The 26,738-nt window shown below is 36.9% G+C and overlaps 1 protein-coding gene across 6 annotated transcripts in view; it reads left to right on the forward strand.

Moving 5' to 3' along the window:
- The window catches only part of LOC125262384 (unconventional myosin-XVIIIb-like), a 61,838-nt gene extending 35,857 nt beyond the window's left edge, over window positions 1-25,981 (forward strand). For 4 of the 6 annotated variants that reach the window (XM_048181123.1, XM_048181124.1, XM_048181128.1 and 1 more), the window contains 18 exons: window positions 1-92; window positions 190-314; window positions 1,461-1,615; window positions 1,719-1,842; window positions 5,212-5,412; window positions 6,681-6,791; window positions 6,878-6,982; window positions 11,286-11,447; window positions 12,031-12,144; window positions 12,226-12,342; window positions 13,077-13,160; window positions 14,928-15,065; window positions 15,142-15,327; window positions 17,961-18,094; window positions 19,288-19,329; window positions 22,655-22,825; window positions 24,272-25,209; window positions 25,690-25,981. The exon at window positions 1-92 is cut by the window's left edge and continues 14 nt beyond it. In XM_048181123.1, the coding sequence (XP_048037080.1) occupies window positions 1-92; window positions 190-314; window positions 1,461-1,615; window positions 1,719-1,842; window positions 5,212-5,412; window positions 6,681-6,791; window positions 6,878-6,982; window positions 11,286-11,447; window positions 12,031-12,144; window positions 12,226-12,342; window positions 13,077-13,160; window positions 14,928-15,065; window positions 15,142-15,327; window positions 17,961-18,094; window positions 19,288-19,329; window positions 22,655-22,825; window positions 24,272-25,196 (2,986 nt within the window). In that variant the 3' untranslated portion in view covers window positions 25,197-25,209; window positions 25,690-25,981. The remainder of the gene's footprint in view (window positions 93-189; window positions 315-1,460; window positions 1,616-1,718; window positions 1,843-5,211; window positions 5,413-6,680; window positions 6,792-6,877; window positions 6,983-11,285; window positions 11,448-12,030; window positions 12,145-12,225; window positions 12,343-13,076; window positions 13,161-14,927; window positions 15,066-15,141; window positions 15,328-17,960; window positions 18,095-19,287; window positions 19,330-22,654; window positions 22,826-24,271; window positions 25,210-25,689) is intronic. The other 2 variants (XM_048181125.1, XM_048181126.1) reach the window with 2 other exon arrangements.
- Window positions 25,982-26,738: the final 757 nt, after the last annotated feature.

Consider the following 26,738-nt stretch of genomic DNA (forward strand, 5'->3'; position numbering starts at 1 on the left):
GAGTAAAGTGTCTTTGGAGGCCCTCGAGAGGCAGTTAGAGGAGGAAAAACAGAAAATCAAGAATAAAGAAGCTCTCAGCGGAGTGGCGACAGGTAAGACAGGCTTCAGCGTAGATGCAATCAAACATGCAGGCAGAAGAAATATAATGACTCTGTGTGGGTGTGTGTGAATCCCTGCATGCGCACGCAGAAAGTGAGCTGCAGCTGCAGCTGGAATGCGCGCAGACGGAGGTGGAGTTTCTGCGCAGGCGTCTGCGGCAGACAGAGGAAAGACTTGAGGGTGAGAAAGAAGCCCGTCAGCTGTTGGATACAAAGGTATGAGACCCATTTCACCTGGTGTTAATTATTACCTCAATTATCAGCTTAAAGAGGCCCATGTAAGTCAAGGTTTCTTGCACCAAACGCCCAAGAATCGTTTTCGGTCATTGAAGTGAAGCTAGATTAAAATAAAATATTTTATTTTCTGAAATAAGTTTAAGTACTAAAATTACTAAAACTAAAATAAAAATATATTAAAGATGATTAAAAGTATTTTTTTTTAAACTAATAAAAATATAAAAGCACATAACAAAATGAATAAAAATAAAATAAAAACAGAAAAAGCTAATTCAAAATATTAATATAATATATAAATAATACTAAAATAACACTGGTCTCGATGCGGGGCTTGCAGGGGCTTGTTGTCACAAGTCAGTTTTTGTATGCACACTTCTCTTGAATATTTTCACCTTTATTGCCCAGAACAGAGATGCAGCTCATTTTACATATAATGGGGCATGTTGTCACACAATATAAGGAACATTTCACAATGGGAACCTGCTGTTTTTTGACATTGATTTCAGAATGTAATTTTTTCTTTTTTTAAATATGAATTATCTAGAGTAAAAATCCATCTTTATAACATATCAGTAATTTAATGTGTATTATGGGATATTTAATGGCTTTAAAAACAAAATTTAAGCAGTAAAACACAAAACAATTAATGAAACAAAAAAATGTAAAAGGTAAAAAATGTTCAAAACGTAAAAAAAAAAAATCTAATATATACTACAGTTAAAATCTGTATAATATAATTTTATGTTAGTTATTTTAAAATGTTTAAAATGATAAATATTAATTTAAAATAATTAAAAAGTAAATATAACTGGGTGTAAAATGTAAATATAAAAATTAAAAACACAAGCATTTGTGTAATTGGACTCAAAAACTTGAGATGTAGCCCTGGTGACAACTAGCCCTATATTTTTAACACCAACCAAGTCTCTCTTAGGTTACTTGAACAGTCCTGTTTGATTTGTTCAAAAAATAAGGAAATATTAAACATATTAAGAGCAGAGATATAACACATTATAGATTAAATGTTTGTCATGAGCACTGCACTGAATAACTCTGTCATTCTCAGTGGGCGGCACATGGTCCCTTCCTGATTACATTTGTCTTTCTATCTCCCCCGTGTGGTAGGTTCAAGAACTGCAGTCTCAGCTTGATCAATCTAAACGCTCCGTGACAGAGCTAAAACGCCACTGCCGGAGGTTGACCTCCGACCTTCAGGATGCCCGCGTGCTGACAGACAGCCTGCAGGGCCGCGCTCACGAGCTGGACAGGAAACAGAGGAGGTCTGTCTCATTTACATATAACACATTAATATTCAGTGCCACACTCTCCGGCTGCTTGAATATGCCCTGTTTTTCTCTTGCGTCTGTGTGTGTGTGTTTGTAGGTTTGACAGCGAGCTGACCCAGGCTCTGGAACAGGCTGATAATGAGAGGGAGCAGAAGGAGAGAGCCATCCAGGAGAATACCGCCCTCGGCGCAGAGATCTATACCCTTCGCAAGACGCTGAAGGTACGGGCCGAGGTCAAAGGTCAAGCGTTCGCCATCTGCAGTGGTGCCCGTGTACTCAGGTTGTCCTCTGTCTGCAAACTGAACGAGTCTCCAGAGATCCCGAATGAGCAGAGGAGAAAAGTTATGCTTCAAGTCCATCAGATTATGTTAACTTTGAAGTTTATTTGTACAGCGCTTTTCACAATACATATTATTTCAAAGCAGCTTCACAGAAGAAGATTGTTTCAGTGTTACAATTTAGGAAGTATTCTTTTATTAGTCAGAGATGAGTGTATCAAGTAATGTCCATATGGCAGTAATACACAGCTATAATATAAAACATGTCATGTTGTTTGTAGGGCTGTCAAAATTAACGTGTTAATTTTGCAAATATTTTTTTTCAGTTTAAAAGTATTTAACGCAATTAATACAGCATTCGTTTTTCTGTCATCCTTTAGCTGTGCTACAGTATACAGTGGGTACGGAAAGTATTCAGACCCCCTTAAATTTTTCACTCTTTGTTCGCCATTTGCTAAAAGTTCATTTTTTTCCTCATTAATGTACACACAGCACCCCATATTGACAGAAAAACACAGAATTGTTGACATTTTTGCAGATTTATTAAAAAAAAAACTGAAATATCACATGGTCCTAAGTATTCAGACCCTTTGCTCAGTATTTAGTAGAAGCACCCTTTTGATCTAATACAGCCATGAGTCTTTTTGGGAAAGATGCAACAAGTTTTTCACACCTGGATTTGGGGATCCTCTGCCATTCCTCCTTGCAGATCCTCTCCAGTTCTGTAAGGTTGGATGGTAAACGTTGGTGGACAACCATTTTTAGGTCTCTCCAGAGATGCTCAATTGGGTTTAAGTCAGGGCTCTGGCTGGGCCATTCAAGAACAGTCACGGAGTTGTTGTGAAGCCACTCCTTCGTTATTTTAGCTGTGTGCTTAGGGTCATTGTCTTGTTGGAAGGTAAACCTTCGGCCCAGTCTGAGGTCCTGAGCACTCTGGAGAAAGTTTTTGTCCAGGATATCCCTGTACTTGGCCGCATTCATGTTTCCCTCGATTGCAACCAGTCGTCCTGTCCCTGCAGCTGAAAAACACCCCCACAGCATGATGCTGCCACCACCATGCTTCACTGTTGGGACTGTATTGGACAGGTGATGAGCAGTGCCTGGTTTTCTCCACACATACCGCTTAGAATTAAGGCCAAAAAGTTCATCAGACCAGAGAATCTTATTTCTCACCATCTTGGAGTCCTTCAGGTGTTTTTTAGCAAACTCCATGTGGGTTTTCATGTGTCTTGCACTGAGGAGAGGCTTCCGTCAGGCCACTCTGCCATAAAGCCCCGACTGGTGGAGAGCTGCAGTGATGGTTGACTTTCTACAACTTTCTCCCATCTCCCGACTGCATCTCTGGAGCTCAGCCACAGTGATCTTTGGGTTCTTCTTTACCTCTCTCACCAAGGCTCTTCTCCCCCGATAGCTCAGTTTGGCCGGACGGCCAGCTCTAGGAAGGGTTCTGGTCGTCCCAAACGTCTTCCATTTAAGGATTATGGAGGCCACTGTGCTCTTAGGAACCTTAAGTGCAGCAGAAATTTTTTTGTAACCTTGGCCAGATCTGTGCCTTGCCACAATTCTGTCTCTGAGTTCTTCAGGCAGTTCCTTTGACCTCATGATTATCATTTGCTCTGACATGCACTGTGAGCTGTAAGGTCTTATATAGACAGGTGTGTGGCTTTCCTAATCAAGTCCAAATCAGTATAATCAAACACAGCTGGACTCAAATGAAGGTGTAGAACCATCTCAAGGATGATCAGAAGAAATGGACAGCTCCTGAGTTAAATATATGAGTGTCACAGCAAAGGGTCTGATTATTTAGGACCATGTGATATTTCAGTTTTTCTTTTTTAATAAATCTGCAAAAATGTCAACAATTCTGTGTTTTTCTGTCAATATGGGGTGCTGTGTGTACATTAATGAGGAAAAAAAATGAACTTAAATGATTTTAGCAAATGGCTGCAATATAACAAAGAGTGAAAAATTTAAGGGGGTCTGAATACTTTCCGTACCCACTGTATGATCACACTATCATTCATTCAAGAGCTATTAAACCATTCAATTATGATAAGATGCAAAAAAGAACTAAAATCTGTACTGGCGCGCTGTCTGTGAAACGGCTCTCTGTGAACAAACATCCAAAACAGCGTGCCAGTACAGATTTTAGTTGTTGTTTTTTGCGCTGGAATGGACAAAAACACAAAATTGTCAAAATGTTGTTGAGTATCCTCATAAGCTCAGTCTTAAATTAGTTAAAAAGTGTTAAATGAACATACAGAGATGTGAGAAAATAGTATGTGTCAGATCCACGTCATGTGCGCCAGGTCTTAAAGTGACAGCAGCCTAATAAACCTGCTACTGTCGGCATCATTAATGTTAATCAAAGAACAAAAGACACTCCTCTTGACTGAATAACTTTTGTAACTGTAATAAGTGCAAATATTGTATCCATCTGCGTTTGTGTGTGATTATGATTGTTTTGTGTCTGTTTATGCATTTGAGCTTGTTAGTATAATTGCTTGTGTATGTTTAACGATTTCAGATTTTATGTGATTAAAGTGATCGACTAGTCGCTGATGACCAGTGTTGGGGGTTACGCATTACAATTAATTTGAGTTACGTAATCAGATTACTTTTTCAACTAACTAGTAAAGTAACGCATTACTTTTTCAATTTACAACAAAATATCTAAGTTACTTTTTCAAATAAGTAACTCAAGTTACTTTTTCACATTTATTGACTGACAGCGCTCCTGTCCCCATGTTGAGAGAAATAAAGTGCAGAGGTGTTGTGTGAGCTGTGTGAACATGATGGTTATTGAATCATCATGTGGTTATTATTAAAATACATCACAACAGACTGGGCCATCTGGCCAATCAGAGTTGAGCAAGCTCGTGGAAAGGAGGGATTTAGAGAGACTGATTCATCCGACAAGTCGTTTGAGAATCATTGAAAAATGCGGTCATGTGCAGTGTAAATTATGAGAAAATGAAAGTGTTTTTTGACCTTTGATGCATGTAAACCAGTTGTAGGAGACATCCTAAACAGAATTAGGAACCTTTCAAATAGCATAATAGGGGCACTTTAAAGTCGACTAGTTTGTGCAACCACTAGTATCTTGTGTGTTTGTTTTGAAGTATTTGTGTGTGTGGTTATTCTATGTGACTGTGTGCATGTGTCTGCGTATATTATAGCTTTTTGTGTGCATTGTCTGTTTGTGTGATTTTGTGTGTGGTGTTGGTTATATGTGTCAATTGCTCTTGAGTATGGAAATGATGCTTTTGTGTATTTATGTTTGTATATGTGCATAATTTTGTGTGTTTCCAGGAGAGTCAAGTGGAGGTCACGGACCTGCAACAGCAGAAGGAGGAGTTGTGCGCTCAGATCCGTGACCTGAGTGTCCCTCTCCATCTCACCTCTGACTCCATCCCTGAACTGAAGAAGAAGCTCCGTGAGCTGGAGACCAGAGACAAGGAGCGCTCGGAGGAGATCAGCCAGATGATGGCCAAAATCAAACAGCAGGAGCAGGTACAGTAATCTGAGAAGAACTTCTCCACTTAATGACATTTTTGAAAAGGTTATAATCATGATCACATTAAAGGGATACAGTGGGTACGGAAAGTATTCAGACCCCCTTAAATTTTTCACTCTTTGTTATATTGCAGCCATTTGCTAAAATCATTTAAGTTCATTTTTTTTCCTCATTAATGTACACACAGCACCCCATATTGACAGAAAAACACAGAATTGTTGACATTTTTGCAGATTTATTAAAAAAGAAAAACTGAAATATCACATGGTCCTAAGTATTCAGACCCTTTGCTGTGACACTCATATATTTAACTCAGGTGCTGTCCATTTCTTCTGATCATCCTTGAGATGTTTCTACACCTTCATTTGAGTCCAGCTGTGTTTGATTATACTGATTGGACTTGATTAGGAAAGCCACACACCTGTCTATATAAGACCTTACAGCTCACAGTGCATGTCAGAGCAAATGATAATCATGAGGTCAAAGGAACTGCCTGAAGAGCTCAGAGACAGAATTGTGGCAAGGCACAGATCTGGCCAAGGTTACAAAAACATTTCTGCTGCACTTAAGGTTCCTAAGAGCACAGTGGCCTCCATAATCCATAACAAAGAGTGAAAAATTTAAGGGGGTCTGAATACTTTCCGTACCCACTATAGTTCATCCAAAAATGAAGATTCTGTCATCATTTGCTCTCCCTCCAAACCCGTATGAATTTCTTTCTTCATACTACATCCACCATGTTGTCACCGTCACGTGACCTTCCAGCGGCAGTTGTGTCGCTTCACTTCTATTAATTAATCCCCTCCCATGGCCTCATGGGATAGTAAAGTGTCCATCAAATGCACACTTCAGAATCTCGGCAGAAGTAGAAGGTCATCTGGGGACTTTTTGCCTACTATTTTTCGAATACCATGTATTTGGACATACTACTATTTTGGTGTACTGTTTTTCGCTTACTATGTAGTAGGGAAGTATTCGATTTCAGATGCAGTGGGAGTCTTCTTTTGAGCTGCTTTATAGCCGAATCGACAAATTTTGCAACATGGACACTTATTAAACTGAATTGAATCAACAATGAACTGATTCCAGCTAAATAACAACACTATTGTCATCTGTAAAGCTGCTTATAGCTGAATTGAGCTCATTTTATAACTGATGAACTTTACACTGTTATTGAACTGAACTGAATCAACACTAAACTAAATAATGACACTTTGCTTGTATAAAGCACTATATAAATAAAGGTAACTTGACTTCTCTATAGATGCACCTGCGCTTTGAGATGGAGATGGAGAGGATGAAGCAGATCCATCAGAAAGAGCTGGAGGACAAAGACGAGGAACTGGAGGACGTGCAGAAGTCCTCACAGAGACGGGTGAGGGACACAGAATTAATTACAGCTCAACGGACCACCTTACAACCCTGTCTCAAACATCCTTTCCTGTCTGTGTGTGTGTGCAGCTCCGACAGCTGGAGATGCAACTGGAACAGGAATATGAGGAGAAACAGATGGTGGTTCATGAGAAGCATGACTTGGAGGGGCTGATTGCCACACTGTGTGAACAGGTAAAACACACATATATTTTAACTATTTTGTATACATTATGTAACAAAAACTATGTTTACATGCACCCTCATAATACAATTATAATGAGATTTAGGCAATATTGCGATTAAACTTTACCTCATGTAAACAGTAAACACAATACTTTGATCAAATTGATGTGATTAATCTCATAACATAGTAAAATATGTGGCGTATGCTGATTTTAATCACAATAAACAGGCATGTAAACACTTTAATCGCACTCTGACAAAAGCGCATGTGCTTGTGACGTAGAAAGATGACGCTGTCATGCGCAGGTTCGTAAACTTAGTGGTAAAGAAAGCATCACATTTTTGGTGTTCTGAAGAAACTGTGATCATGTAGACAACATTGTGCAACATGAATATAATGCAGTATATTGATGGTCGAAAACATTGAGATGAAGAAATTTAGATGCGTCTTGAGATCATCATTTGTGCATTGGAGTATGTGAATAATGTCGGTAAAAATAGCCAGAATTCTTAGAGAATAATCAGAATAATGAAAATTGAATGTAGACAGGAGTGAAGAGGTTTGTCTTATCATGTAAACATCTTACTGTGATTAAGTCCTTACCCTGATTATGGAAAATAGTCACATTATTGATGCACATGTAAATATAGTCATTATATTACATTATATTATATTATATTATATTATATTATATTATATTATATTATATTATATTATATTAACCAATTTTATTTTAATAACTTAAAGTCATTTTAATTTGATTTATTTATCTAAAAGAAAGCTTTTTGCATTTTAATTAAAAAAGGCATTATTTAGCTGATTTATTTGGCTTTTTTTTTGACACCCTTAAAAGGACATTTTGTAATTTTCATTAGGGATGTCCCGATCAGGTTTTTTTGCCCTCGAGTCCGAGTCCGAGTCATTTGATTTTGAGTATCTGCCGATACCGAGTCCCGATCCGATACTTCTATAATACATCAAAAAAAGAATAAAGAAGAGCGAAAAAAAAACAGGTCCAGGACGTTCCTTATTTTTTATTTAATTACAAACAGAGCACTTCTGTGAGGTAGCTTGAACAATCAAGTAATAAATAACATAAATTGTTCACTTCACTTTAGTGCAACAGTAAATATAAAAAAGGCTAATATAAAAACAAATATATTTGGTTTGATTTGGGTATGCTGCAGTCTGTGTAATAACTAAAATAATGTTTATATATATGGCTAGTTTACTTTAGTTTTTTATAATACACCATACTTTAACCCAAACTGAATAATAAAAAACAAGTTTAAATGGGTAAATCTTCTATTATTATTTTTGATTCTTAATTTTCTTTTCTGTCATACTCAAATTCTTGTTAAAACACATTAGACATGCGTATTGTGTGCATTTTGAACACTTTTTGTGTGAAATTATATTTATTTTGTCCATCAAAAGTGTGCTTTCACTTTAATTACGCGTCAGCAGCGCAGCGTGTGTCTCAATCAGCTCCCTAGTTCAGTAGTCAGGACACTGATCAGGGTATCAGCCACATTCACTTTCATTATATACTGATTCACGACCTAAAGAGCTAGGGAGCTGATTGAGACACAGGGATAGACTCGGTGCCGAGACGATCGCGGCACTGCTGCTTACGCGACGCTCCTGCCTGCCGCTGCTGCCTGTGTGAATGCATCCGTTGGTTGGCATGCACGCTGAAAAAAATATGCGCTACTCACGCGCCGCTTACGCTTGCAGTGTGAAACAGGCCTAACTCTGTGCCACTGCATCACTAGATGTGTTAAAAATAATGAGAATATATATACATATATATCCGAGTCCTGATCGGGAGGTAACGTCCGATTCCGATCGAGTCTGAAACCACATGATCGGGCCCGATTTCTGATCACGTGATCGGATCTGGACATCCCTAATTTTCATAAATGAAATCTTTTTTGCAATAATATAATAATATACAGCAAAATTAGAAACATTTGCCTGCACACACTGTAACCAACCGTTTCTAACTTTCATTACATTCCAGGCATGATATTTATTAAATACAGTATATGTGGGTCATTTGGTTGTACCAGACGCGCTGCATAATAGATCACAGAGTTAGTCACATCAGGGCTTATGAGGATCTGTAAAGCTGTCATGTCCCTCTCTGTTCTGATACAAGAGCACTACAGACTGCCTGTCTCAATGCCCAGCTCTGAATCTACATGAACCTCATCTATCAGTCCTCTTCACTCCAATTTGTTTGTGGGAATGTTAAAGCTCAGAAAACATTCTCAACTTCATTTGTATTAACATCTTAACATCAAAGTGAAATCAATTCGTAACCCATTTTACTTCAATACCGTGACATATTTTGGAGAAAGTCTGTAGGGCATGGTTTGTTTTATCCTTTGGCAATTGACTGGATGGTGAAAAGTTGGTTAGGGTCTAAAACTATAAGGGAATAGTGATGTCTGCCCAGAAGGAAAGTCATTTCAGCACTACAGACTCAGAACATATCAGTAATGCTTCAATATTGTGAGAACTTTTGTCAGACATAAATTATATGAGGACTTTCCATTAACATTATTTTATTTTCATAACCTTTACATAATGATTTTGGAATGTTTGCGGGACTATGTTACCTTGTACATTGTTAGTTTTAGTAGTTATAGAGGATCTATAGCATTGGACATGCTCTCGCTCATGTGCCCTGTGCAAAACTTAGCTAATAGCTTGTGGCTAAGCTGAGAGGGTCCTTTAGAGATACTGTACACGCATTCGACCTGAACGTCCTGCCCCCGGGACATGGGGAGCTCTCTAATGTGACTGTGCTCTGGAAGCGTGATCACTACCGAGATCGATATGATGAAGCTACTCATCTGCTGCTGTTAACAACGACCCCTGGTTTATGACCCGAGCTGCACGTAAACACTGCTGCAAAAATGAGTATTGTATTGAGTAAGAGGATGCATGTATTGACCTTCTTTCTCCTGCTGGGTTTTACCAGGGCATATGCATTTACCGCCAACCCAACCTTCCCAACCTTAGAACTTATTTTTTGTGCATTACTTGAGATTTCATGTATTGTTCTATCCATTCGGTAAATAAAATGAATAATGTTGTTAATACATGCTGCTGATCTTATTGTGCATGATTTTTTAATTTGTAGTCTTTATAATATAATATAATATAATATAATATAATATAATATAATATAATATAACATAATACAGGTAGGTAACAATAAGATCAGTAAGATCAATAACAAGATCAGCAGGATTATATTATATTATATTATATTATATTATATTATATTATATTATATTATATTATATTATATTATATTATATTATATTATATTATATTATATTATATTATATTATATATATATATATATATATATATATATATATATATATATAATATATATAATATAATATAATATAATATAATATAATATAATATAATTAATCCTGTTTGTAATATGTTGCTGATCTTGTTATTGAACTTATTATATTATATTATATTATATTATATTATATTATATTATATTATGATGTTCATCTCTGAAGTCTTCTCTATAATATAATATAATATAATATAATATAATATAATATAATATAATGTAATATAATGTAATATAATATAATGTAATATAATATAATTAATCCTGTTTGTAATATGTTGCTGATCTTGTTATTGAACTTTTATATTATATTATATTATATTATATTATATTATATTATATTATATTATATTATATTATATTATATTATATTATATTATATTATATTATATTATATTATATTATATTATATTATATTATGATGTCCATCTCTGAAGTCTTCTCTATAATATAATATAATATAATTAATTCTGTTTGTAATACATGTTGCTGATCTTGTTATTGAACTTTATATTATATTATATTATTATACATTATATTGTATTGTATTATATTAGATTAGATTAGATTATGATGTCCATCTCTATATGTTATATAAGATATATTATATTATATTAGCTATTAACCATCCTGATTTCTGTCCATTAAAATGCCCATATATTTCAAGCACTAGTTTGAAATTCTCAATTCCTTACGTATAAGCTTATATTTGTAGCCATGATTTATTGAGCGTCTGGGATTTGCTCTGTTTTCCACGTGTCCAGCATCATTACTCAGTTCCTATGCTCTAAACTGAGTCTAAAAGTCACCACTGGTATCCAGAGACACCCGTCTTTCTCCCAGAACTTGTGAAGTGATGTGTAGTTTAAAGCCTCTGTTTGTGCTTCAGTGCGATGTATAGATTTCTCTCTCTCTGGTCTCAGGTGGGCCACAGAGACTTTGACGTGGAGAAGAGGCTGAGGCGAGACCTGAAGCGCACACATGCTCTGCTCAGTGATGCCCAGCTGCTGCTGTCCACCGTTGAACAGCCCGGGCAGGGTCATGACCCCGGTGCCAAGGAGCAGCTGGAGAGATTGCGCTGCCAGGTGCCACTGCCATCCCATCATCAACTCAGCATGACTCACACGCTGCACTGCTGCACAAATTTATACGTCTCTGCACTATTGGTCTTCAAATGTCCCATTGTGAACCCCTTAAAGGGATAGTTCACCCAAAAATGAAAGTTCTGTCATCATTTACTCACACTCAAGCTGTTCCAAACCTAAATGAATTTCTTTCTTCTGCTGAACACAAAAATGTGGTTAACCAAACAGTTGATGGACCCCACTGACTTCCATGGTATTTTTTTCCCCCTACTATTTAAAGCAATGGGGCCCATCAACTGTTTGGTTACCCACATTCTTCAAAATATCTTCTTTTGTGTTCAGCAGAAGAAAGAAATTCATTCAGGTTTGGAGTAACTTGAGGGTGAGTAAATGATGAATGAACTTTCACTTTCATTTTGGATGAACTATCCTTTAACCATTTTGATATCATGGTGACTTGAAGTAATGTTCTAGCCATTTATTATATGTAATGAAAATGTTTTTAAAACATGTTGCTTATCATGTTCTTCTTTGAAGTCTTAACACATGCACTTGACTTTGTGTACATCTATTTGTATTCTAGCTGGAGGACAGTGAAGCCAGACGGTTGGAGGCTGAAAGTGTTCAGAAGACTCTTGCTGCAGAACTGGAGAACGCTCAGATCGAACTGGAGAGCATCTGCAAGCAGAAGAGCCTGGTGAGGCCCGGAGATATGAAATGAAAGGTGCAAAGGGCTGATCTCAGGTTTATCTCAGTCTGTCTCTGTCTGTTGTCCCAGGTGGATGAGCAGCTGGCTCAGCTATGCTACGAGAGGACGGACCTGATGAAGAGGCTCGAAGAAGACCAGGAGGACCTCAACGAGCTCATGCAGAAGCACAAAGCCCTCATCGCTCAGGTCTGCTGGAGCTATATGCTTGTGCTTCACTCTTGGAGAGTTGTGACAGTCATTTTCAAAACAGCTTTTCTTATAATGAGCTATTTTTCCCATCAAATAGTCAGGAAGTGTGACAAAATGATATCATTTGTCACATTGCGTTGCACTCTCTCATAAAATATCCTCTCTCTCTAAATAGTCTGATTCAGTTGAGTAAATTTATGATTCATTTTGCTAAATGGATGGTTCATTTCAACTGGTTTATCCTTTCACTTGAGTCCTCTGGCAACATCATTTGATGTTTCCTTTTTATAGCAAAATAAATATTTAAATTACTGATGTTTATGTCTATGAGAATATAAAAAATGAATAAATATTGAAATGTAAGATTATCCAGTAGGATTTTATTTTATTTTCAGAGGATTCTTATTGTTTGATCCCATTAGGATTGGTTTCAGATTATTAAAGAAGTTCCATTAGCATTCATTTAGGATCTCTAAATTAATGTTATTAGTTAACATTAATATTTTTATTATAATGTTAATATTTGCTAAAGTTTGTTTTTGGAAAGTCTGTTTATTCAGGATTCTTTGATAAATAGAGAGTTCAAAAGAACAGAATATAAGTGTGTGTGTGTGTGTGTGTGTGTGTGTGTGTGTGTGTGTGTGTTAAATATATATAAGCCTATATATACATGTGTGTGTGAGGTTATTTAAAATATCCCAAAGCCAACCAAACATGTTTGTTTACCCCAGTCTTCCAGTGATATCTCTCAGATCCGAGAGCTTCAGGCTGAAATGGAAGAACTGAAGAAACAGCGACAGACTCTACAGAAGGAGGTGAGACAGACACACCGAGATATAGACATGTGACATCCATTCATATGTAGAACTGGCACATATGAACACTTTAACGTGGGCCACAGTATGCATACTTCTACTGACCATGTAACGTACGCACTGCGCTTCTGTTAGTAAACTGTACGCTTTTATGTATGAAGTACACTAATATGAAACTAGATAAAGTTTGAGAAGATAAAGACAACCTTTGATGTTGACTTGACAAAGCCTTGTCTTTGTTTAATATAGTTTTAAAAAGCTTTCAGAATGTTTCTAGCATGTTGTAACATGTTGCTATAGTTTTTAGCACATTGTTAGCATTTTTAGCATGTTTCTATTATGTCTTAGAAACATTAACATGATTTAACGTATCTGTTAGCATCTTTCTGTTATGCTTTAGCATATTGTTAGCACATTTGATCATTTTGCTAACATGGTTTTGCACTTTGCTAGCATGATTGAACATGATAAGCATGTTTTAGCTAGCATGTTTTAATATGTTATTACCATTTTTACACACATTGCAGCATGTTTTAGCATGTTGCTATTATGTTTAAACATGTTGTTAATAAGTTTGGGAATCACTAACATCATTTAACATATCTGTTAGCATTTTTCTGCTATGTTTTAACATATTGTTAGCATGTTTTATCATTTTGCTATTGTGGTTTTACACTTTGCTAGCATTATTTAACATGATTAACATGTTGCTAGTATGTTTAAACATGTTGGTAATAAGTTTTAGAATCACTAGCATGATTCAGCATACCTGTTGCTAGCATCTTTCTGTTGTTTTAGCATTTGCTAGCAGATTTGTATGATTTTGCTAACATGTTTTAACATGACATGTTGTTAGCATGTTTAAACATGTTGCTAGCATTTTTAGCACATTGCTAGCATGTTGTAGAATGTTGTTATTGTTTTAGAATGACTAACATGATTTAATGTACCTGTTATTAACATCTTTGTTATGTTTTAGCATAATGCTCACATTTAATCATTTTGGTTACATGGTTTTGCACACTGCGCTAGCATGATTTAACATGATAAAATGTTGCTAGTATGTTTAAACATGTTGCTAATATGTTTTAGAATCACTAACATGATTTAATGTACCTGTTGCTAGTATCTTTCTGTAATGTTTTAACATATTGTTTACACGTTTTTAAGATTTTGCTAACACGTTTTTGCACTTTGCTAGCATTTAACATGCCAATATGTTGATAGCATGTTTTAGCATGTTTCTATTATGTTTTAGAATCACTAATGATTTAACATACCTGTTGCTTGCATCTTTGTTTTAGCATATTGCTAGCACATTTTAGCATTTTGCTAACATGTTTTGCCCTTTGCTATAGCATAATTTAACATGAACATGTTGGTAGCATGTTTAAACATGTTTCTAATATATTTCTAGCATGACTTAGCAAGTTCCTTGCATGTTCTAATAACTTTCTACCATGTTTTAACACATTGCTAGCATGTTTTAGCACCCTGTTAGTATGATTTAACATGCTGTTAGCATTTTTTTAGCATGTTGAATATAAGCACCTTTTAAATGCGCTTATTTTCAGAGTATTATGATTCAGGACACACAATCCTAATCTCACATAGGCCTACTACATTGTATTTTCATGTTTTTATTTTATTGTAAATTCATTTCCGCTCAGGAAGACTGTCGTCAACATGACTTTGAAATAGTGTTTTGTTGACCTTTTAGCGTTTTTCACAAGCATAGTCGTAACCCAACAGTGCTTATCTTCCCAGCTGCAGACCAGTGTAGCACGCGTGCAGTTCCTGGAGTCGTCCACGGTGGCCCGCAGCATCGTAAGCAAGCAGGAAGCTCGTATCTGTGATCTAGAGAACAAATTGGAGTTCCAGAGAGGACAGGTCAAGAGATTTGAGGTCAGTCCAGCTTCAACTTTATTGTCATTCTCAGAGAGGATCTTTATAGTCTTACGATGTGTGTGTGTTTATGCAGGTCCTGGTTCTGCGTCTAAGGGACAGTGTGGTGCGGCTAGGTGAGGAGCTGGAGCAGGCGGCCCAGGCTGAGGCCAGAGAGAGGGAGAACTCCCGATACTATCAGCAGAGACTGGCGGATATGAGACTGGAAATGGATGACCTGAGTGTCAGAGAACAGGATAGCAGCCGTCGACGCATGGAGCTGGTGATTGACACTCACAAACACACCTTTCTGCTATAGCTGATAACATGCTATTTATTTCATTATTTATTTTGCTATTTATAACATCCTATTATATTTCACTATATATATATATATATATATATATATATATATATATATATATATATATATATATATAGCTATGGAAAAAATTAAGAGACCACTTAACATTGATTTCTGAACTTGGAGTGGTCTCTTAATTTTTTCCATAGCTGTATATATGACCAAGGCTGCATTTATTTGATCAAAAATACAATAAAAACAGTAATATTGTGAAATATTATTACAGTTTTTTCTATTTGAACATATTTTAAAATGTAATTTATTCTTGTGATTCAAAGCTGAATTTTCAGCATCTTTACTCCAGTCTTCAGTGTCACGTGATCCTTCAGAAATCATTCTAATAAGATGATTTTCTGCTGAAAAATTTCTTATTATTATCAATGTTGAAAGCAGCTGTAATACTAATATTTTAATATTTTTAAATTATTATTAATTAAATATGAATAAATTATTTATTCATATTTTTTACACCTTATCTTTTATATAACCTTGATATGTTTTTAAGGTCGTTTGATGAATAGAAAGTTCAAAAGAAATTTGAAATAGAAATCTTTTTTGTAACATTATAAATATCTTTACTGTCGATTTTGATCAATTTAATGCATCCTTGCTAAATAAAAGTAGTAATTTTAATCTTAATGACCCCAAACCTTTGTATGGTAGTGTGTATATATATCGATCAATACCAATAATATACAAAATTAAAGGCCAATAACTGATATATCCCTGAGAATAAAATTGAATACAGTTGTAGAAAGTCCTTAATTTCTGTAATATATTGAAATTAAAAATGCTGCAGTTGTTTTTGATCTTTGATTTTGTCTTGAGAATGTATGTTAAAATTGAACATCTTTTGTGAAACTCCCGTCTTCATAACTAATGTATTCATATCTACAGCCGCTCGGTGCGTTTCCCCTTAGTGGCCGCCCACGAGCCTGACACGTTATTGCCCAGGAGAATACACCGAACTCTCCTGAAAAACCTGTAAATATTCATAATTTAACACAAAAGGAGGAGTCCTTGCGTCAGTACAGCACCTGCCGGCATGTAATGCATTTTGACCTGCGTTCTGAGAGTCAAAGGGGATTCAATATTATGAATATTAGCTACAGTGTTACCGATGCCTGGCGCATACACAAAGAGTGAAGTCTGGGATGTGTTCCTTCTCCATGCTAAGACACGCGCACACACATGCTGAGGCTCTCCAGGTTATTGGTTATGAAAGGGAGGGGGCAACAGCGAAGGTGTGGTTGTCATGGAGATGAGAGGAACGGAATGGGATTTGTTGTATCAATAACCTTGAGGAGACAATGGGAATTAATCATAGACAGACAGTGGCGGCTCGTCCAGGAGAGCAAGAGACTGGGGACGGACAAAGAAGGGAAGAGGAAAATGAATCGTGTAATCAGTCGCTCCACTGGCTCTCGAGCGCTCATTATCAAATTATTCTGTAAACAAGAGCTCGCGATCGATAATACAGGATTGTCCTTTAGCAAACAAGCACTTCAGAAGTTAAAGAGAAAGGCTTGCCAATACAGTGTATTTTAATTTAAGTATTTTAAATGTAACTTTTGTATTTTGTAAATATAAATGTACATTGAAATTGAGAAATAAGGGAGAAATATATTTAGTAGTTTATTTTCATTACAAATGTATATATACAGTAGTGGCCAAAAGTGATGTTCGGAGGAGATATTACGTTTTTAATGACCCCACAAGTTCGAATAAACCATCAAAATATGATGAAAATATTTTCCTATTCATTTAAATATTTTAAATGTGTGGGACAAAACAAAAAAGGCAAACTGCAGCTACAGAATTTATTTTATTATACAAAAAGCCCACAGGAAAAAGCATACACTGACTACAACATAATCAGTTATTAATATTTTGTTAGTTTTCCCATTTTTGCATGTGTTCTTTGAACATCAGCCTGGAACCAAAAATTATGTCGGCACAATTTGCCATGTTTCATTGCATTATCATAAATAAAGCAATTGACTTAAAGTAATACACAATATGCTTACAAAATTTTCAATATGCACAATTTTTTTAATAAATGTGTATTTTAGTGTCTCTTAAAATAAGCTTAATTTTCTTTAAGCTAAAAAATAATTTCTTTATTTTGATTTTAGGGTGAATTAAATTTCTGTTTCACCTGTATACCATAATATATTAATGTAAAAAAATAAAAATAAATATAATTATTCAAAAATATTTAAATATTGAATATAAAAATATTTTATTTGATCTTTAGGTGATCGTTTGTGTTGTTTTTGGTGTTAAAATAGTTAAAAGGATAAAAACTGTAGGCGTCATATTCATCACTTATCCTTTATATAATTAAGTAGATTTATATGCTTTCTTAAGAAAATGTGAGCGGTTTAATAATGATGCCAGCCTTAGCAAGCAGTTAATTAATTGGGCATATTTTGAGATTAAACACGTGGATAATGATTTCTCTTGTCCCGATGCAAGGTCTTTATTTCCTCTGGAGATCCGGCGTGACCGTCACACGTTATCTGATTTTATCTCGTCTTATCTGTTTCCAGGAAATGCAAGTGGAAGAGCTTAGTGCAGTAAGACAGACCCTGCAAGCTGATCTAGAGACATCAATCCGGCGTATCGTTGATCTACAAGCTGCGCTGGAGGAGGTGGAGTCTAGCGATGAAAGTGATACTGAAAGGTATTGCTAGTGACGTGCTCCTGACCATTTCTATTTCCTTTTAGGGGACCCTAGCTACGTTTACATGGACCCTAATAATCCAATTGTAATTGGACTAGTAGCGCAGTCTGAATAAAGTCACCTCGTCAATCAGATGAATTGGCCAAGTCCAATTCAAATTTCATTCGGATTGCAAGGCGTGGTTTAATATGGAAGCTTGTTTCCGCCACTAAATAAAAAAGGTAATTGCGACTTTTTATCTCACAATTCTGACCTTTTTTTCTCAGAATTGCAAAATTTAAACTTGCAGTTGCGAGAAAGTCAGAATTGAGAGATATAAAGTCAGAATTGTAAGATATAGTAGCAATTCTGACTTTTTTCTCGCAATTGCGAGTTTTTATCAAGCGGTTCTGACTTTATAACTCGCAGTTCTGACTTTTTTCTGAGAATTGCGTGATAAACTCACAATTGCGAGTTATAAACTCAGAATTGCATGATATAAACTCGCAATTGTGTCTTATGAAGTCAGATTTGCGAGATTTTTTCCTGCACATTTGGACATTATAACACGCAATTGCGAGTTTATATCACGCAAATTCTGACTTTATAACTCGCGATTGTGAGTTTATATCACACAGTTCTGAGAAAAAACAGATTTGCCCACCAATCCTTTTTTCGGACTCTCATCCACAGCCACCTTGTTTTGGGTGTGGGAAGGGGTGTGTTACGACTTAACGTTTCATGTGCTCATCGTCTCCTAACTAGGACCCGAAATAGATAAATATTAAGTCTGCTCTTTACAGAGAAGAAGCAATGTAAGAGAATAGTATTGGCAAACAGTGAGAAACTCTGTATATTCGTTGTGACATACATGACATAGTTTTCTTCCCTTTGGATTTAAAGTTTTTTATATAGTTAACTGCTTTCATTCTTTTTCAGTTGAGCTGAAATGTTGAAACATGAAGAGATTTTCCTCACGCCGCAAAATCAAGGCTACACTTTGCTACTATAAGCGCTTCAATAATGCCTTCCTCCCTCGACACCCATAGTAAAATGCGGTCCGATGTTTTAGAGTTCACAGACTTTGATCTTCTCCGCCAGACTGCTTAGACTTCACTGAAAATTCGATATGCTTTCTTTGCTCGTACCTCCAACCGCTTTAGCTTTCCGCGCCACTCCTGTGCGTCTCTGACTGCATCTCCCTCTTCACACAGTGTGCAGACGGCTGTGGAGTCGTTCTCGAGAAGGAAAGATCTGTAAGAACTCCATCCCCCATCCTGTTGATGCTGATACTGAGCATCCATGTTCACTTTCTGTGTTCTGCATTTGGGAATGAGCGGTTGGTTGAATGCGGGTTTCAAACTGTGCCAGTGGTTGCATATTGGACTGGACGATATAGGGGAAAATTCATTGGTTTCCTCTGAATTTATAGAATTTTTCTGAAATTTCTTGATATTTTTTTAGACTTTTGACGATATGCAATTTTTGTGATTTTTAGTCCAAAAACATATATTTTTACAATAAAAAAAGAATATATTTTATAATTAAAAAAAATCTAATTGTAATTGTTGTAAAATATACATTTTTATTAAATAAAATTAAACAAGTTGTATTTGCTACTTTCATTTAAATCAGAGATGCTCTTAAAATATTAGTCTCAGCATTCTCATACTCAGAAATCACTAGACAAAGAAGGATTGTGGAACTAGTTTAATGACACAAACTTAACAGCCTAATAAAAAGTGCATTAAAGTCATCAAAGATGTTGCTAAATTTTATATTGCCAGAAAAAAATGATTGCAAATATATTCCTATATTGTCCGGCTCTAGTTGCATAACATACATTAACGTTTTCTGCAACATGAAATGTACTGCTTTATGCAGTATGATTTCTTTTTTGCATATAAATGCACAGTGTCTCTTTGTGAACCGTGGCTTAATGGTGTTGACGGAGTCTAACACATAACCATCCTTTTCTCGTTGGTCTAAAAATTCCCCCTCAAATACTGACAAGCAAATGTTGATTGATGGGCCAGTGCTGCGTTTGGCTATTAATGTTGCTTGCTTAGCTTGTTGCTCAGTACTGTAAGTGTGTGTGGACTTGTGTAAGGTCACGGCTTCCTTTCACACGTATGATTGAAGATGGACAAGAGTCTCTGTTTGGCGGAAGTGAACAGACACCTACTCGTTGGACGCAAACCGCCACGTACCCACACTGCCACTTCACTTTGCTTTGTTAAATGCGAGAAGCTTTCCTCTGTGCAAAAGAGTCCTTTTAAAAGTTCACCAGCTGTGATATGCTTTGTCTTCTGAATAATGCATGTGCATTAGCCGAGACCCCCCTCGTCTCTTCTCTTTCAATTGTCTGTGCGAGTAAAAAAGGGGAAAAATGAACTGTGTTGCGGTTGCTCAGCTCTTTGGCTTTTAAATCTCTGTACAAATGTGGTGAGACCAATTGCAAGAACAGAGTAGGAGAGAACCAATGGTATATGCAAGCAAATTAACAACGTTTTTGTTACCTTTCTCTTGTACACTCTAAAAAAAATGCTGGGTTAAAAACAACCTAAGTTGGGTTGAAAATAGACAAACCCAGCGGTTGGGTTAAATGTTTGCCAAACGTGCTGGGCAGTTTTATTTAACCCAACTATTGTTTAAGAATTATTGTATGGCTGGCTTAAAATGTTGGAAATTAAAAATCAGACACATAATTACTAGAGGCAACTACGGAAGAGGATTAGGGCCAAGCAATAATAAAAAAATAAAACCATCTTGAGATTAAAGTTGTTAAATTTCGAGAAAAATTTCAAGATAAAATGTTGAGAATAAAGTCATTAAATTACGAGAAAAAAGTCGTTAAATTACGAGAACAAATTCGTTAAATTATGAGAAAAATGTCGTTAAATTTCGAGAAAAATTCTAGACAAAATGTTGAGAATAAACTCATTAAATTATGAGAAAAAAGTCGTTAAATTACGAGAACAAATTCGTTAAATTACGAATTTGTTCTCATAATTTAACGACTTTTTTCTCGTGATTTAATGACTTTATTCTCATAATTTAATGAGTTTATTCTCAACATTTTATCTCGACTTTTTTCTCGAAATTTAACAAGTTTTTCTCATAATTTAACGAATTTGTTTTCGTAATTTAACGACTTTTTTCTCGTAATTTAATGACTTTATTCTCAACATTTTATCTTGAAATTTTTCTCGAAATTTAACAACTTTAATCTCAAGATGGTTTTATTTTTTTATTATTGCTTGGCCCTAATCCTCTTCCGTAGGCAACAGTAATAATCAAAATGTGAACATTTATTAATAAGCAATTTAAATGGTTTATTGTTTAATTATTATTAATTAAACGTATTAATAAATAAATGTGTGCGCACAACACAAGAGTTCCTAAAAGGTAGATAACTTGTTTTTAGCCAATTCTAAGGCAGCATCACATGTATCCATAGATGAATTAGTCCCAGAATGCATTGCAACAAGCAAGTTGAGCAGAATGCTAATTATAAAAAAATCGGTCCATTATTTATCCCTTCCATGACCCCCTCCAACAAACTGGACAAACAACAAAATGGCAAACAAAAGCAAATAAATAAATGAACTTAAAAAAAAAAAAAGAAAGAAAGTTTCCTTCAAGTAGGTGACAATAATAATGTATTATTGCCAGTTACAGGTGCACAAGGTAAGCCTTTAATGTAGTCCAAAAAGGGATCCCAAGTTTTAGAAAAGGATTTAAGTGAGCCAGAATGTGAGCATCATAGTCTAATAGAGTAAAAAAAAAAAGAAGAAGAAAAGTATTGTATTCCTGAAATGTGTGTCAGGGTAGAAGCATGTTTCTACTTCAAATCAATCACTTATGAGGATTCATGGCTACACACTTAAAAAAATAAATATTCTTTATTGGCATTGATGGTTCCATGAAAACCATTAACATCCATGGATCCTTTCAATTGCAAGGTTCTTAATAATGAAAAAAAGGTTCTTCAGTATATTAAAATATTCTTCACATTAAAAAAAATGGTTAATTTAATAATTGTTCAAATAAAGGTTCTTTGGCGAACCCAATTTGGTTCTTGTATTGCATCGCTATGAAAACCTTTTTAGTGTAGGATGCTCCATTAGAAGGTAGCTGCCTGTTTAGGCAATAGGCAGCTCACTAGCTCTTGGATCAAAGCTTATGTTTTGGGATCTCAGGCAAACAGCTTTAGTAAGTCTGTAAACAGGCTGTGGATCAGTGCGTCGTGCCCCTAAGAGCCCTGATAATGACAGTGCTCTCAAGACTAATGAACTCACAGTTCACTGAACACACATGGCCTGCTGGGTAGCAGTGAGGATATCAGAGCTAATGTCACCCCCATGTGTGGCGTTACAGCACCCATCAAGAGAAATCTCCTCTCGAGCCATGTGCATGATCATATTCATGTAGGCCATATGCTGTATGCATTGATACAGGCTTATATTGATTCGATCGCTTGCGCTGTGAGAGCATGTTGCACAGATGTTGATCTTTCCAATGAAAGGCATTATATAATTTTACACTGGAAAATTGAGTGACGTGGAGTTTAAATTTCAGCGATACCATGTCCAGTGTCGGATCCAGTGTGGGCACCGAAGACGTTGGTGAAGGGATCCGTCGTTGGGTGGGTGTGCCGCGAGGGGGCCGAGGAGGTGGAACTTCTCCTTACGCAGGAAGCAGCTCTGGCCGTCAATCTGTCACCGACACCATGAGCACCTACAGTTTCAGGTAACATAGCAACAAAATCCAATCAGTACTAGTGTACTTCAATAAACAATTTAACACAATCAGGCCAGATTGGGTAAGTAGTCATTTTTAGCAGACACAGTAGGACCTTTCTCAAGAGCATGTTGGTGATATCTCATGCCTCCAATTCTGTATGACTGACTGACTTTTGTGAAACACAAAAGGAGAGACGCTGAAGAATTCATTATTTCCGTGCAACGAAAGTCAACTCAGACATAAACCCAATAGGATTTTTCCATTGGCTTTTGGATTATTGCAGAAAATTAGCTTTGTGACCAACAAAAGTTTATGATTCTTAGGCGTTTTATTTATCATAATAATCTTCACAAATTAACCACCTTCCAACAACTCTTTATCTAAAAAACATTTTCCCTGAAAGTTAGAGTAGTTTACAAGAGGGTGATTATAAACAATTTCTGGTGATTATAAACACCTTTCCAGAAGAGGGCGGAGCTTTAACAGCTTTCGCTTCGGTTGCTCAACAACAACAAAGCTGGAGAATCTCACGCAGCCAAAACGAGGATTGTCAGTAACGGTGTTCAGCCTTACATTGTTCAAACCGGAGTCGACACTGATGGAGAGACTCAGGAAGAAGTTACAACTTTTAGAATGAAACTGGACGTTTCTGAATGGTTAGTGGATACATTTATGTAGTTGCTGTGGAGTTGATTCAACTCATCGACTAGCATGTGCCGTCATGTTAATCTTTTGTGCAAATCCAGCGTTGAATTGACTTTTGTTTGTGAAGCAGTCCGGCATAAAATGACGGCATGGTAACAACACTCTACTACAACTCTTTCTCTAAAGCAGCCCAACATGGCCTCACCCCCTTTGTTGCATGTTCCTGGGGTCAGGGTTTATGTAAATTTTGGGGCTTGTGATGTCACCAACCCAGGAAGAATCTCATTGTAGTCCCTACCAGCCATTTATGGTAGTCCTAAAAAGCTATTTCTGTAAAAGAAAATATCTCCCCTTGGATTGAACTTTGAGCATCGTAACTTTGCAGATGTTTATGCTCAAACAAACAGCAACGTTTCACACTAACTAAAGTTAAAAAAGTGAAATCATAATCAAGGACCCCTTTAAAAACACATGAGTAATTAAACTTTGAAATCTAGTGTTTAGTTGCTCATTGTCACGTTCTATGTGAACAAGGCTTTTTTTCCTGGCAGACCATTACAGATTCTTGGAAATCTGGAATATTTAGACTTCTGACTTTGCAAAAGTGTTTCCAGTTTAGCCTGCCATATACATGTAAAGATTGACATAAATGTCCATTAGTCATGTCTTGTAAGATACTTCAAAACATCTCCTTTTGTGTTCCATGGAAGCAAGAAAGCCATATGGGTTTGGAATGGCATGAGGGTGAGTAAATAATGACAGAAGACTTATATATGCATTGTTATTTTCTTTCATTTCCTACAATAGATCTTGCACACAAGACCTGGACGAAGATGTCAAAGAAAGTTCTGGAGGTCTTGGCAGAGCGTCATCGTCCACGGCCCTATCTGAGCTTCTGGAGGGTCTGAGGAAGAAACGCGCTGGGTGGGAAAGAGGCTCTGAGGCGGGCGAGGGCAGCACAGTGTCCCTTCCCATCTATCAGACGACAGGGGCCTCCACCCTACGCCGCAGGGCCTCAGGACTGTCACTAGAAGCAGAGGAAAATCTGGAGGACCTTCCTCGACCCAGCATACTGAAACCTCCCAGTCCCCACCTGCCCCGTGCCTCCAGTCTTCGCTCCCTGTCAGAGGCAAGCCCAACATCCTCCACCACCACCACAACCACCACAGGAAAGATAAACCGCTTCAGCTCCTGCGACTCCCTGGCCTCTGTGACCTCCACTGCAAGTTCACGCCGCCACTTGTCCAACCTCGCCATCCCTGAGGAAGGGGAAGAAGACTCCAGCTCGAAAGCCATGCCTCCTCTTGGCTCCTATCAACCAATCCGCCGTCGTCTACTTGGTGGCCTGGTGGCCGAAACCGGAGAGTCACAATTAGGAGCAGAACCCCTTGTGTTCCAGAATCGCAGACTACTTGGGAATCAGGACAAGGAGAGGGCCGGGGTCGATGAAGGGGAAACCAGCTTAGACATTCTCCCAGCAATCCGACGAGCGCAGTCCACCAGCAGTCTGGCGTCTAGCGGGTCCAGAACAGGTCAGAGACGGGCCCTCAGCGTGCACTTTGGGGAGTTGCCGCCGTCCAGAGCGTCACGTAGGGAGTCCGACTCAGACTCTTCAAGTTCTGGTGGATCTCAGCAGCGCCGTGGGCCTCAAGGAGAGAGGCTGGAAGCCGAGGGCAGCGAGGATGTCAACTCCGTGATGAAGAAGTACCTCAAAAAAGCAGAGGTCGACTAGAAGACTCAACAAGGTTAAGCTTAAAATTGCACTGGCCTGCTTTACATTTAAGGGGGTCATTTGATGAGGAACCTAATTTTCCTTGATATTTTGAGAAACATACTGTAACTTTGACTGTAACTCAAAACTTCCTCCCAGATCCAAATCCAGGGATATTCTAAAGTTCTTGGATTGAACAAATTAGTCTAGAGGAGTACTGTAGAGGATATTTCCTGCAGTGTCTTGTGGGAAGCATGGATTGTTCAGTGATCCTATCACAATCTAATGCAGGCTATTGCTAATTTCATATGCAAAGTGGATGTTTACATGGGAGTCTTAAAGGCACAGCTGCAAAAAAAAATGTTTTCGGGTCATAGAGGGGAGTGTAAAATTTTTTATAGCATTATAAAAAAAGTGCATGACCCCTTTAAATTACAGCAAAAAAAAAAAAAAAAGTTCTATTATACATAATTGTGAAAGGATGTAAATAATTTAGTCTTTTTTCTCCTGACAGGATAGATGGTGTGGAGAATCACCCCTGTCCAGAAGGCATTTAACTGGAAGCACAAATACACTGAGGATTTATTTTGAGCACTGTTTGTACACAAATAAAGATGTTAAAGCGAACATATTTAATTCCTAAAATTCTCACTGTCAACATACCCTTTATTTGAGCCGTGCTGATAACCCACAGGGGCTTCAGGTCAGGGAAATGAATCTTGACCAGTGAGCGCTCTATTTCCCTCTCAGCAGTCAGTGCAAATTTGTTGAACTCCAACAGATGTAAATAAAAACGTCAAGCAGAATTATTGGTATTTGCTTCTGACCTTTCAAAGGAGGAGCAGCATTCACATTCAGAGGAAAACGGCTGAAATTGAGCAGTTTTACAAAGCAAAGGATGTCCAAAATAATTGAGACTGGCCTTGTTTCTTCAATTGAATCATTAACCTATTTGCCTAGGAACGGAGTAAAAAAAAAAAAAAAAAGAGTTTTGGACTTAATCCAGAGCAGGTTTTTGAAACCACTAAACACCTGTGACCCTGTGCTCTATAGTAATATGGCAAGAGAAAACGGCATACATTTAAAGGAATATTGCAGGTTCAGTAAAGCTAAAAATCACAGCATAATAAAAAGGTTACAATGACGCACAACAGAAGTAAACAGGGCCAATTTTGGATGTTTTAAAAGCACAAATGGGAAGCTTGCATTATTATTTGAACTGTAAAGTCTTGTCATAGCAATGAAGTTGTAAAATTAGACGACTACACAAAAGGCAAGCAACAACATTTTGCAGACACTTTCATTTAAAGAAATTTGTTCAGAAAAGGAACAGACAATTTCCAACAATATTCATGGCATACCAGAGTTTTTGTAGAAATTTGGTTTTAGGTTGAGTGGTTAAGTGCCAACAGCAATTTACGCAAAAAAATGTTAACATGCATACGGTTTGTCTTGTGGCTGTACTGTTGAAAAAGGAGAGCATTTTAACATTTACAGACTGACCCAATTTGCCTCCATTGTAATTGTAGCCCAGATTTCTGCTTAAAGCTCTTAAATTGGTGC

Source organism: Megalobrama amblycephala, linkage group LG2 (genome assembly GCF_018812025.1).
Source record: "Megalobrama amblycephala isolate DHTTF-2021 linkage group LG2, ASM1881202v1, whole genome shotgun sequence".
Classification (NCBI taxonomy): Eukaryota; Metazoa; Chordata; class Actinopteri; order Cypriniformes; family Xenocyprididae; genus Megalobrama; species Megalobrama amblycephala.